The sequence below is a fragment of the Benincasa hispida genome, chromosome 2 (genome assembly GCF_009727055.1).
Source record: "Benincasa hispida cultivar B227 chromosome 2, ASM972705v1, whole genome shotgun sequence".
In the NCBI taxonomy this organism is placed as follows: domain Eukaryota; kingdom Viridiplantae; phylum Streptophyta; class Magnoliopsida; order Cucurbitales; family Cucurbitaceae; genus Benincasa; species Benincasa hispida.
In genome coordinates, this window is record NC_052350.1 from 35,999,330 (window position 1) to 36,012,065 (window position 12,736).

At 38.7% G+C, this 12,736-nt stretch overlaps 1 protein-coding gene across 1 annotated transcript; it reads left to right on the forward strand.

Annotated features, from left to right (window-relative positions):
- The first annotated feature begins 350 nt into the window (after window positions 1-350).
- On the forward strand, window positions 351-4,780 carry LOC120072325 (choline monooxygenase, chloroplastic). Its single transcript, XM_039024794.1, has 10 exons — window positions 351-786; window positions 1,668-1,713; window positions 1,962-2,097; window positions 2,381-2,455; window positions 2,558-2,770; window positions 2,866-2,961; window positions 3,653-3,774; window positions 3,880-3,973; window positions 4,217-4,267; window positions 4,355-4,780. Exons 1-10 carry the CDS (start codon window positions 504-506, stop codon window positions 4,490-4,492), a joined length of 1,254 nt encoding a protein of 417 aa, XP_038880722.1. The 5' UTR covers window positions 351-503; the 3' UTR covers window positions 4,493-4,780.
- Window positions 4,781-12,736: the final 7,956 nt, after the last annotated feature.

Below are 12,736 nucleotides of genomic sequence, written 5' to 3' on the forward strand. Positions count from 1 at the left end.
TTTTATTTTATTTCCTTTTATTCTTTCCTTCTTGACACCCATAGCTATAGTTGTGTATAAATATGAAATCCTTTCCTCTTCCTCTTTGAAACCAAATTCCAAAATTAAAAATCAATTCCCCAATTTAAATTAAATCTCAATAATCAAAATTGAATTTTCAAAATTCCAAAAATGTCATAAAATATTACAAGATACTGAACTTACATTAGGAAGAAAATTTTAGATGTTAGACAAAAATTCAGATTGATTTGATTGACAATCGAAATGACTTAAAAAAAAAAAAAAATCTCTAACCTAACCCAATCAGATATATACTTTATTAAGTCCCGTATTTACTTGGGCGCCTATTGTTAGCCTAAGTAAGATCTCTTAAGTCTGGGGGTGGGTAGAAAAACATAGGCAGCCGATAACAGGTGATCCGTAGAAGGATTCGCTCATGATGCTATTGCCAACCAAAAGTGTAGAATATAGTAAGTTGGAGGGCAAGTTTGAGGATTGTTTCAATGGCAACGTTGACGAAGCATATCCATACTCACTTCTTCCAACCTCCTTCCATTTCCTTCAATTTGCATTCCTGCAATCATCGTTCTCCCTCACGAATCTCGGCGGCTTTATCCTTTCGAAACTCTGATTCTCACTTTATTGAAGCTCAGAAACTCGTTGATGAATTCGACCCTGAAATTCCCTTGGAGAAGGCCGTCACTCCACCCAGCTCTTGGTATATAGACCCTTCATTTTATGCTCTCGAGCTCGATCGTGTCTTCTACAGAGGATGGCAGGCTGTAGGTTCGCTTCCATCTCTAAATTTTTTATTTTCTTCTTTTCGCGACACTATTTAATTGTAGCTGCATACCGAGGAGATTAATTGCTAGATTTCGATGTGACTGTAATTTATGATCTATGATTATAATGAAGATTCTTTAGCTGGGGTTGGACATTGGAGTTCCCGAATTCTAAATCTCTCCCAGTCAAGCCATTTTCGTGGATTTTAAGCTTTCACAAACCATCTATCACACGGCCATCATGGGTTGGTTTAGTAGTAAACAGGCACATGGTCAGTCATAGGTTCAATATATAATGGACGCCTACCTAGAATTTAATATCCTACGAGTTGGGTTAGGCGGCTTGTCTTATTAGACTAATCGTCTACCTTAGATTAAGAGCTTGTTTAGAGTGACTTGAGTAAAATATATTTTCTAAAAAAATTATTTTCATAAAAACGGTTTAAAATATACTTTAATTTTTTCTAAAATAACTCATTTCAAATTAAACACTTGAAAAATTAAACCAAATATAATAATGAAAAAAAAAAAAAAAAGAATGACCATGGTTTGATGACGGCCCTTCATGTGCAGTTTAGGGTATTTTTTGAGTTGACATATTTACATTTCATTCCATTGAGTGGTAAGAATTACTCACCAGAGTCTCTCGCGTGTGAAAGAGAAAGAAGGAAAATTACCTATGACCATTAGTATCGGCCTTCCATTAACTGAGAACTTAGAAGTTCTTGGTGTTTGACAGAGTACAAAGCAGGTCAATCCCATTGATTTTGTGTACTCTTCTTTGTTGTACAGCTAATGCAATCTGCTCCTTGTTTTTCCTCTTTAGATTATAACTATGACAATAAAGGCATGGATCATTAACTTTTTGTGCCATTCGCTTGTCAGGATATGTTGAACAGTTAAAAGATCCCCATGACTTTTTCACAGGCAGGTGTGATTAATTGTCACTTACCATTTATTACTGATAGTATAAAATTTACAGAGCAGTAATAAAACTATTTCTATAACCAGAATGATGAATATATTTCTCACAGGGTAATTTAACCAAATATGGAGTTGAATCACTTGACCTTTTTAATGCCTTGAGTCTAAGATATGGGATGCCAGAGATTTGTGTTCTTCCCCCAGCATGGCTTGTCCTTGAAATTTGTTTGCTCTTTGTCTCCTTGACCATGGCAGGTTGGGAAATGTAGAGTATGTGGTATGCAAAGATAATAACAGGAAGGTTCGTGCATTTCACAACGTTTGTCGTCATCATGCCTCACTTCTCGCATCTGGATGTGGGAAGAGGTCATGCTTTGTATGCCCATATCATGTGAGTTCACTTGCATATCTTCTTGTGGGTTCCTTGGGAACTTTTTGTTTTTCTATTTCCTAGTTGTTTCTTGACGGCCAGATTAAGGTTTTAGTCCACAACTTTTTCTTTGAAAGGAACGGTAATTTCCATTGAAGAAAAAAGAGATCATTGTTAAAGATGAAAAATGGAAATCTCCAAGCTATGCTCTGATCTTATGAAAAATACTTGAGATGTAATTAGGAGGTAAGATTCTGAGATATTACGAGGTGTATCTATATGGGTTGTTCCATAATTTTTGCAGGGATGGACATATGGGTTGGATGGAGTATTGCTTAAGGCGACTAGAATAAATGGGATACAGAACTTTGATGAAAATGTATGTAATTATATCATTTTGATACCAGTTTCCATAACCATTTTAATATAACATTTCTTAATGGCTTAGCAATTGGTTAATTTATTTAATGATGGAGATTAGAATTTTGGGCTCATACCATTACCAGTAGCTACATGGGGGCCTTTCGTTCTTCTCAATCTGGATGGAAAATTATCATCTGAGCTCGATGTCGATGAAGATAAAGTGCCAGGTGAATGGCTTGGAAGCTGTGCAGATTTGCTGAGTTTAAATGGGGTTGATGCTTCCTTAAGTTATGTCTGTCGACGTGAATACACTATCGAATGTAACTGGAAGGTATAGTCCTTGCATTCTTCTTGCAAACTGGTCATATACTGTTACCATAATCCTGATGGGTTTTTGGAATGTGTTTTATTGGTTTTTCTTTTTAGGTTTTTTGTGACAATTACTTAGATGGAGGATATCACGTCCCCTATGCACATAAAGGGCTTGCGTCTAATCTCAAGCTTGACTCTTATTCTACAGAAGTACGTTGGCTGTTTATTTTAAATTTAGGTTAAAAATCACTTTTACTCCCAGAACTTTCACAAAAGTAACAATTTAATTCCTGAATTTTGATTTCTAATGAATTCAATTTAGTCTTTAATCAACTTTACTTTGTAACAATCTGATCATTGTATTTTAAAATTTGTAATGATTTAATCCCTGTTGTAGAAATTAATATTAAAGTTTAATGAGATTTCTTGCATAAATAAATTGATAAACTAATTTGAGACTCAAGTTTTTTACAAAATACAAAGTCTACATCATAAAATAATAAAAATTGAAATCTATTTTGATGAATCGTTGTATGTTGATTGTTAGGGACTGAATTGTTACAAATTTGAAAGTACTAGGACTAAATTATTACATATTAAAGTTTAGAGACTAAATTGTTACAAAATTGGAAGTACATTAGACGAAATCTTACAAACTAAAGTTCAGGGACTAAATTGTTACTTTCATGGAAGTTCGGAGACCAATAGTGTTTTTTAACCTAAAATTTATTACCAAACTACTGTTTCAATATTATGCTTTCATACAATTTTGTTGTTTCAGGGTTCGTTTACTTCAGTATTTAAGCAATTGAACCTTCATATGAAATAAGAAGGCATATTTACAGTAATCAATTATTCGCAGTAAATTATCAATGTTATGTAACTATAACTTGTGATGTAGATATTTGAAACTGTTAGCATTCAAAGTTGTAAGGGTGGGGGAGAAGCAAAAGGCAATGATTATGGTCGACTTGGACCAGAAGCACTATATGCTTTCATATACCCAAATTTCATGATAAATAGGTAAGTTCCTGAATCCTGGCTATATCAACGTAGCTCTTTGGCTCTTTATGTTTCGAGATGTTTTGTCGTAATATTCGTGTCATCATTTTTTGGCTTGTGTAATAGGTATGGACCTTGGATGGACACTAATCTAGTACTCCCACTTGGAGCTCGAAAATGTCTTGTAGTTTTCGATTATTTTCTTGAAGCTTCTTTTAAGGTAATTTCGAGTCCTTTGGCCTGATGGATATGCAATAAGTCCTTTTTGTTTGTGCACAAGTTCTCACTCGTGTTCTTGATTTATTGAAAAGAATGCTCGGCTAACACGAAAACTCAGCAAAAACTGGTCTTTTGTAGTATTGAAGTCTTTCAGTTCATTTGGTTTTTTTCCCTTTTCTATTCCTCTCTTTCTTTCTTTCTTTTTTGGGGATAAACCTTTTCGCTTCCTTGATTTCATGTTCAGAATGACGGCCCTTTTATACAACGAAGTTTAGAAGACAGTGAAAGTGTACAGGTATTACAAACAAATCCACCTCTTTCCAGTTTCATGTGTGCACTGTCTGTTCATTTTCTCTTACAAATTGGTCCAAATAATTTTCAGAAGGAAGACATTATTCTGTGTGAAGGTGTTCAAAAGGGTCTTGAGTCGCCAGCTTACAAGTTTGGCCGGTATGCTCCTTCGGTCGAGAATGCCATGCACCATTTCCATCGTCTTCTTCATCTTAACCTCACAAAATAAAAATAAATTAAAGAAGTTTGTTTCTTATAAAAAAGAAGAAAAAAGTTTGGAAATAGTGAACTTTGGCGTTTTTGTACAACAGATGAAAAGATGTTTCTTTTAGGTTTAGATAGTTTATCCTGGAAATGGTTTGTAATAAGTTGCGTTTGCCAAGTGTCTACGTTGTAAAAGTTTCTAATTCTTAAATTTTTTATCCGAAGGGGTAATAAACAAAAGCACTAAAAGAACAAGATCATTCTCCCACCTAGGGCTACAATTTCCGTTTATGTTGCTATTCGTGTAGAAGAATTCTTCAAAGATTTATTTCTTTGTCTTAAAGACGTGCCACAACCATTTTAAAATCCGATTTTTTAAACTTTTAGCTGAACTCGAGAATTGGCCATAGATAAAGGGCTATAGAGTGAATATTTGTTTTCTCTACATACATGGAAGAGAAGGTTACTTATGAATACTTTCTTGAATGAGATCATAATTTTATTTATTGGTAATTCTACATCGAATGAATAGATGTTGTTCAAATAAAACTTACCCAAAAGTGGCATTTTTAAAAGGAAAAAAAGGAGTAAAGTTACGGTTGACTGATAGTAACTCCACTTGATCCACCATCCCTACAATGTTTTAAAACCCTATGAAATTCTTGGATTTGTTCATCTTGTCTTGGAGTAACATCATAAGCTTGTTTTGTATAGCCAATATGATGCATCAAAAGCCAAACACGAGTGAGCAATTCCCCTCCATGTCCAAGTTGCTCAATATGATCATAAAATTTACTTTCACAAGCAACCTTAGCAAGCAACTCCACCCATTCATGGCTTATTATCTCCCACTCTTTGAAGCTCCTTAGCCAACAACAAGCCATGGTTGAGCAATGACCCAACTCCCAATTCTTTAACCTCTTCCACACCCAACCCTCAACTCCAAATCTTCCAATACATAGTCAAAAGAATCCTCAATTGTTCCCAAGAATCTTGGAACATGTCGTCATAGAAAATCCTTAATGTCGGTAACATTGCTTCGAATCTTGTTCGTCCCATTCCATTCGAGAATAAAGATTGATGATGCGCTAAAAGATATGTGAGATAATTAGACAACAATTTAGTATCTTGAAGAAGAGAGATTGAATTCTTCAAAGCCTTGGTTTTGTGATCCGTAGTGATGTGCCAAAGGAGTATACTTTGAACAGAATCCAATTCCTTGCTCCAACCAATATGATCATAAAATCTTCTCTTTCTTACTGCCCAATCAGCCTCCTCCCAACTATTGATTTCCACCATCTTATTTAACTGTTCAAAAATTGGTTTCTTAAGTTCATTAGAGATTGGTTTTGAAATACTGATCAACGACTTGCCGTGTCTGTAACTGTTTATTTCTTCAAAGCAAGTAGTAATTAGATTGTATTGTGGAATAGAATTGGACCATCTTTTCATCTCAAGAGACCATCCAAAGGCATAGATGGCTTTCAAGATCAACCGAGCAAGAAAATTGTCGAATTGGCTCAACCAAATTACACACCAATCCGAGCAGAGCAACAAAAAAAAACAAGAGTAAATCTCAACTCCTAAAGCTCCAAAAGGATATAAGGGAAATACACATCTTGTAAAGGGTATCTCTGCTTATTGATCATGATGAAGGCAATGATAGCAGCAAGAATGGAAAAGGAAGTAATAAAGTGAAGAAGAGCACCAAAGAAGAAGGGAGAATTGAAAATGAGAGATGCTTTTGTGTAGAGTGAATCATGTAAGAATCCAAGCTCGAGCTCGACAACTTTGAAAGCAGTTTGGAAATCAAAATCAACATAGTAAAGACTTTGTTTCAGATCGTTATAACTAAGAATCAAATCTAGAAAAACCCATTTGTTTCTCTCAAAGAAGCAACGAGCAATGTGGAGGATGTGGAGATCATTGTGGTGGTGATGATTTATTGAAATGGGGAATTTGAAATCATGAATGCTATTCAATGGGATCATTTTGAAAGGAATGTCTTGATCTTTTAAATGTTGGGAAGAAGCGGATCTCAAAGCCCAAGTTCTTTCACCATATTTGATAATCCCAGCAGCAAAAACAGGAACGGCAACAAAGTCCATAGCTGTGGGTTGCAAAGCTTGCAAGAAGATGTAAAATGAAAGGGCGGATTGAATGAGTAAGCCAAGAAATTGTCTGTGCCACATGTCATTGTCTTGCATTGAGTAGACCGTGATGGTGTCGGGCCGCTGAGGTTGAAGAGGAAGAGTGTTTTCTGTTGTGGCCCATTGGAATGAGGAGGAGTTGAAGAAATAAACTCAACAAACGGTTGAAATATGGTGCATTAGCCCTAAGGCATATTTGTTTTTTCCTTTATGCCTATTAAATTAGGGTTTCCCCTCATTCTATTGATATATGAGGCTGGGGTCTCTTGTATGTATGACTAAAATAATAAGAAACTTCTCTATCGTGGTTTTTTCTCCCTGTATTAAGGTTTTCCACGCAAACCTTGTGTTATTTATTTTCTTCTTTACTTTCAATATGATATCAGAGCATGGTGATGAAACCCTAGTCCCGATAGAAGAAATTCAGTCATCAAGCATGGTTGGTGATGGAGCAATAGCTGACGCAACTAATATAGCCATGATCCAAGCGGCCGTGGATCGGTATCTCCAGACAATCTTGAACCTAGCACAGCAACAACCGATTAGGGAGCAACCGCCGATGGTCCTTAACTCTACGGTCGTTGGAGCCACGGACGACCCAGATGGCAGGCGATCGAATCCCAGTGGACGTGTCGTTTTTCGCGCAGCAATAGTAGACGTCAAGTGGGTTCGCTCCAGCGTCCGGGTCGGGTCAGCCGTTCGTGCATCTGTCCAGCAACCAGCCGATCGCGTCCAAGCAGCTCTCGCACTAGTCGATTCCTCCCGAGCCGTTCTCGCACCAGCCAGTTGTGTACCCTTCAGCAGCAGCAGTACCTGATTGCACATCTTCCAGCAATAGTGCCGAGGTGTTTGGGCAATACTCGATTGAAGCGTTCAAACAATTCTTCTATTCCTTCCAGCAACAAGGGTCCCTCCCGAACATGTATCCGGTTCAGTCTTGGTATCGAGTGGGTGACTTTATAGGAGAGAATTCCATTCTCATCTCCTATGGGTGGAAACATTCGAGATCAGAGTCCCATGGGGAACTCCAACATCAATTGGCAAGTCTCCAACAACAGATGACGATTCTTGGGGCAAAACTGAATGGCCATGAGCCTTCCAGTCTTCCAATCTATTCAGAAAACCACGTTAGAGAAGTTTCTTATTATTTTAATGTCATACATACAAGAGACCCCAACCTCAGATATAAATAGAATGAGGGGAAACCCTAATTTAGTAGGCATAAAGGAAAAGACAAATATGCCCTTAGGGTTAATGCACCATATTTCAACACTCCCCCTCAAGTTAGGGCATAGATATCGACAAGACCCGACTTGCTAACACAAGCTTCAAACGTCTATCTTGGTAATCCTTTGGTAAGAACATCTGCAACCTGTTAGATTGAAGGGACATAGGGAATACAGATACCCCGTTGGTCTAACTTCTCTTTAATAAAGTGTCTGTCAATTTCAATGTGCTTGGTTCTATCATGTTGTACTGGATTATTGGAAATACTAATGACAGCCTTATTATCATAATAAAATATCATGGGACTCGGACTGTCTTAGTAAAGATCAGATAAAACTTTCTGTAACCATATTTCTTCACACACTCCCAGGCTCATAGCTCTTTTTGCCTCAGCACTGCTTCTAGTAACTACATCCTGTTTTTTACTCGGCTAGGTCACCAAGTTTCCCTATACAAAGATATAATATCCCGAGGTTGACTTTCTATTGGTCACTGATCCTGCCCAATCTGAGTCAGTATATGCTTCAATGCTCCATGTGTCATATTTTTTGAAAACTAAGCCCTTCCCTGGGGTGGACTTTAGATATCTCAAAATTCGAGTCACTACTTCCATATGCTCCTCATACGGACTCTGCATGAACCGACTTACCACACTCACATCATAGGAGATGTCATTCCTTATATGAGATAGGTAAATCAGTTTTCCTACAAGGCGTTGTTACATTTCTTTATTTATAGGAACTCCTTCCGTAATGTTTTTAAGTTTTCCATTGACCTCAAAGGGAATGTCCATGGGTTTGCATCCTCTCATTCATGTTTCCTTTAACAAATCCAGAGTGTATTTCCATTGAGACATGGATATTCCTACTTCCGATCTTGCCACTTCCATCCCAAGAAAATACCTCAAACTACCAAGGTCTTTTATCTCAAATTCACATGCCATCCTTTGTTTTAGCTTAACAATTTCTACCGTATCATCTTCTGGTAAAATGATATCATCGACATAAACCACCAAAACAACAATCTTCTTTGAAAGTGATTTTTTGGTGAACAATGTATGATCAGAATACCCTTGGGCTTTAATAAACACTGTGAACCTATTGAACCACGCTCTAGAAGACTATTTCAACCTATATAAGGATTTTCTGAGTGTAAACATGGTTCCCAAATTTAGCTTCGAAACCTGGAGGAGGACTCATGTAAACCTCCTCTTCTAACTCACCATTCAGGAAGGCATTTTTTACATCCAGTTGATGCCAATCTTTATTCACGGCAACAGACAGAAGAACTCGGATCGTGTTGAACTTAGCCATGGGGAAAAAGTTTCTGAATAGTCAATCCCATAAGTTTGAGTTAACCCTTTAGCAATGAACCTGGCCTTATATCTCTCGAGCGTTCCATCAGACCTATACTTCACTGTGAACACCCATTTGCAACCAACTGTCTTGTGACCTCTAGAAAGGGCTACTAAATCCAAAGTCTTGTTCGCCTCGAGAGCTCTCATTTCTTCCATTACTGCTGCTCTCCACTCGGGAACTTCCATGGCTGCATGTACACTGATAAGTATTGCTAGAGCATCCAGTTGGGTAGTGAAAGCCTTAAAAACAGAAGACAAGTTACTATAGGTTAGAAAACTGTGCATAGGGTACTTTGTACATGACCTGGTTTCTTTCCTCAGAGAAATTGGCATATCAAGAGTGGTATCATAATTGCCAGTTTTTGTCGGCCTCTCTCCAATATTAGACTTTCGAGACAATTCTTCATCGCCTTGAGGATCTTCCAGCATCTCATTACCTCTTGTAATTTCAACCTTCTCTGAGCTCGTCTCACCATTTTCTATGTGCCCAGACTTCTCTTCAAGGACTTTCTCTGAAACAATAGGATCTTGAACCTGAGCTGGTTTTGATGCTTGGACACTTTCTGATGGAACAATAGGGGTTTCCTGGGTTTCCTTTCTGAGATTCTTCCTATAGTATGTAACCCAGGGCACTTGTCTAGTAGAGAGGACAGACACTAGAATAGCACGACCAGGTTCGGGACTAGGTAAACTCGGTTCAGGAAAGGACTAGGCTCAAGATTGAAACTAATAGGAACCTCAGGGATAAGACGCGTAGATTGGCAAGAGTCTTTAAAGCACTCAAGGGATTTTTGAAACTTTAGAACACGTGAAGGCATCCTATTAATGAGATGGATTGCAGTAATGACCACATCACCCCATAGGTACGATGGGAGAGATACTAGAATCATCAAGGAACGAGCAACTTCAATGAGATGGCGATTTTTTTGTTCAGCCACCCTTGTTTTGTTACAGAGTATAAGCACAAGAGTTTTGATGGATAATCCATTTTGACGTTAGGAATTCTCGGAGGGTGTGATTGACAAACTCACATCCATTGTCACCTTGAAGAATGGCAATCTTCGTATTAAATTGAGTTAAGATAGTGGTATTGAATTGTTAGAAGTTAGATAGGACCTCGAACTTATCAGCAATGAGATATACCCATATAAGCCGGGTATAATCATCGATGAACGTGACAAACCATTGCTTACTGGAAAGGATAGAGACGTTTGAAGGACCCCAAACATTACTGTGGATTAAGTGGAAAGGCTGGGTAGGTTTATAAGTGTCACACCCTGCCCCGAGCCTGCCTCCTGAGTCTGAGGGGAGGCGTGAGGGACTGCAGATACCACCCTTTTCTGATACCTACTGCCCATCTGAACCTCAGTACACTCAGTAAACTTTAAGTCAAGGAGATAAACAATAATTTATTAAGTAGGCCAATTTTATTACAACAGAGTAACATTTATACAACTCCAAGACTTAACTACAAAGTTTATATCAGCAACTCTACAACCCCGGAAGTGTGATTGTGGCTTGTGGCAGACCTTGGCCTTAGCAGCACCCTGGAAATAAAAACATGAAAGAAAAGAATGAGATTCACAAAGCTCAGTGAGTGGTAAGCAACTTCTAGAGTCTATTTCAACTCATAAAAAAAAGCATATTATATATACGAGGTTAATACTCAATCCTCAGCTTTAAATGAGTATGTTCTCAACTCTATCTACACGCATGGTAGATAGTTGACTGTTACTAATCTAAACGTTTGTTCATTTGCGTTCCCTTTTGTTCCCTATGTGCACATAGCTCCTCGCTCATGGCCTCAGAAGCTAGGCCCGTCGGCCCTCTGACCATCCCATACGAGGTTCCTCCCACAGGCTCAGGAACTAGACCTCTCGGTCCCCTGACCATCCCGTGAGGTTTCATTTGGGCTCAGGAACTAGGTCTATTGACCCCCTGACCATCCCAATCACATAATCTCATTCTCTAGCTATTTACTCATTCATAACATAAGCATATAAAATTTACTCTAAAATATATGCTTAAGACTTCAAGGAAAATACCACTCGCCTTGGTAAGGATAGGAATCTTCCTCTTTAGAAGTTTCTTGATCACCCCGGGCTCCCTTTTAAACCCTAAGATCCAGATTCAAATTAAAGCTCAGATTACTCATAATTCTAAGCTTTATCTCGAGATACTTCCTTATACACAAATTCTCTAGAATGTCTCAAGAAGCTTTCTGTAGAATGTCTCAAGAAGCTTACCTTAAAATCTTAGCTCAGAATTATTCGTGGTTTGGCCGGAATCATCAAAACATCAAGACTGGCTCAAGCTTACGTGACAGCTCAACCCTTTTGTCTTTTCTTCACTCTCCAGCCCGATTCCTTGGAGCTTTTTCTTCGGGAGCCCTACCCTGAAAACTAGACTCTCAGAGCTTTCAGGTGGCTTTGGAATTACTCAAAACTCACGAGTATTCTAGGAGAAATCCTCATCCCAAGTTGATACTACTTCCAGACTTCACTATCCGACAACACCTCCTCCTCTTGGAACTTCATGACCGACGCATGGTCTTCTCCAAATCCACTTTCTCACACTCTTACTTACACTCTTTGAAGAGGATTTAGCTTATGAATGGAAGAGGCATCTTGTGGTGGTATTTATAGGCTAAAGGAAATGATCCTTATCATCTTTACCAAGCCTCCAATGCATTACACTTCCTACTTTGGGGTGTTTGCACCATGTTTTACCACTGCCTACTCTCTTGACATTCACCTACTCTCATGCCACACACCTACTTGAGTTGTCTTCCTCATGCGTAAGACTTTCTTTTCATGAAACTTCATTCGTCCAACACCTACTAACTCAAGTCTAACCATCTCTCAGTACAACCATTTGTCCGAGTGAGCTCATCAGCCTTGCGTAACGCAAGCCTTAGTACCGCTCCATCGCTTAGTTCCTGCATCTATTGCTTAGCTCCAACTCCCCATCGTTTAGTCCATCGTGCAGCTTTTTCACAGCATCGCTTAGTTCCATCGCTTAATGAATCTCTCGCTGTCTCTCGCTATAATCGTTTAGTACCTACGTCCATCGCTTAACACCAACGCCTGATCGTGTAGCTCAATAATTTAGTAAACAATCTCCCTCTCAACAATCTCGCGCATAACCTATCACTTAGCTATCACCCCCATTGTTTATCTCATCGTGTAGCGCTGACGCCTTATCGCCCAACGTATCCGCTCATCGCTTAGCGTCATCGCCCAGCATCTGCGTCTATCTGCTAACGCCATCGTTTAGTATTCCACCTATCGTATAGCACGTCCACTCATCGTCTAGCGCAACACGACTATCGTCTAGTGCCCACGCCCATCGCGTAGCGCCATCGTGTAGTCCATCGCTTAGAGTTTGCGCATCGTTTAACGCTTGATGCTATCGTATAGCACGTCCACTTATCGTCTAGCACAACACGACTATCATCTAGTGCCCATGCCTATCGCGTAGCGCCATCGTGTAGTCCATCGCTTAGCGTCTGTGCATCGTTTAACGTTTGACGCTA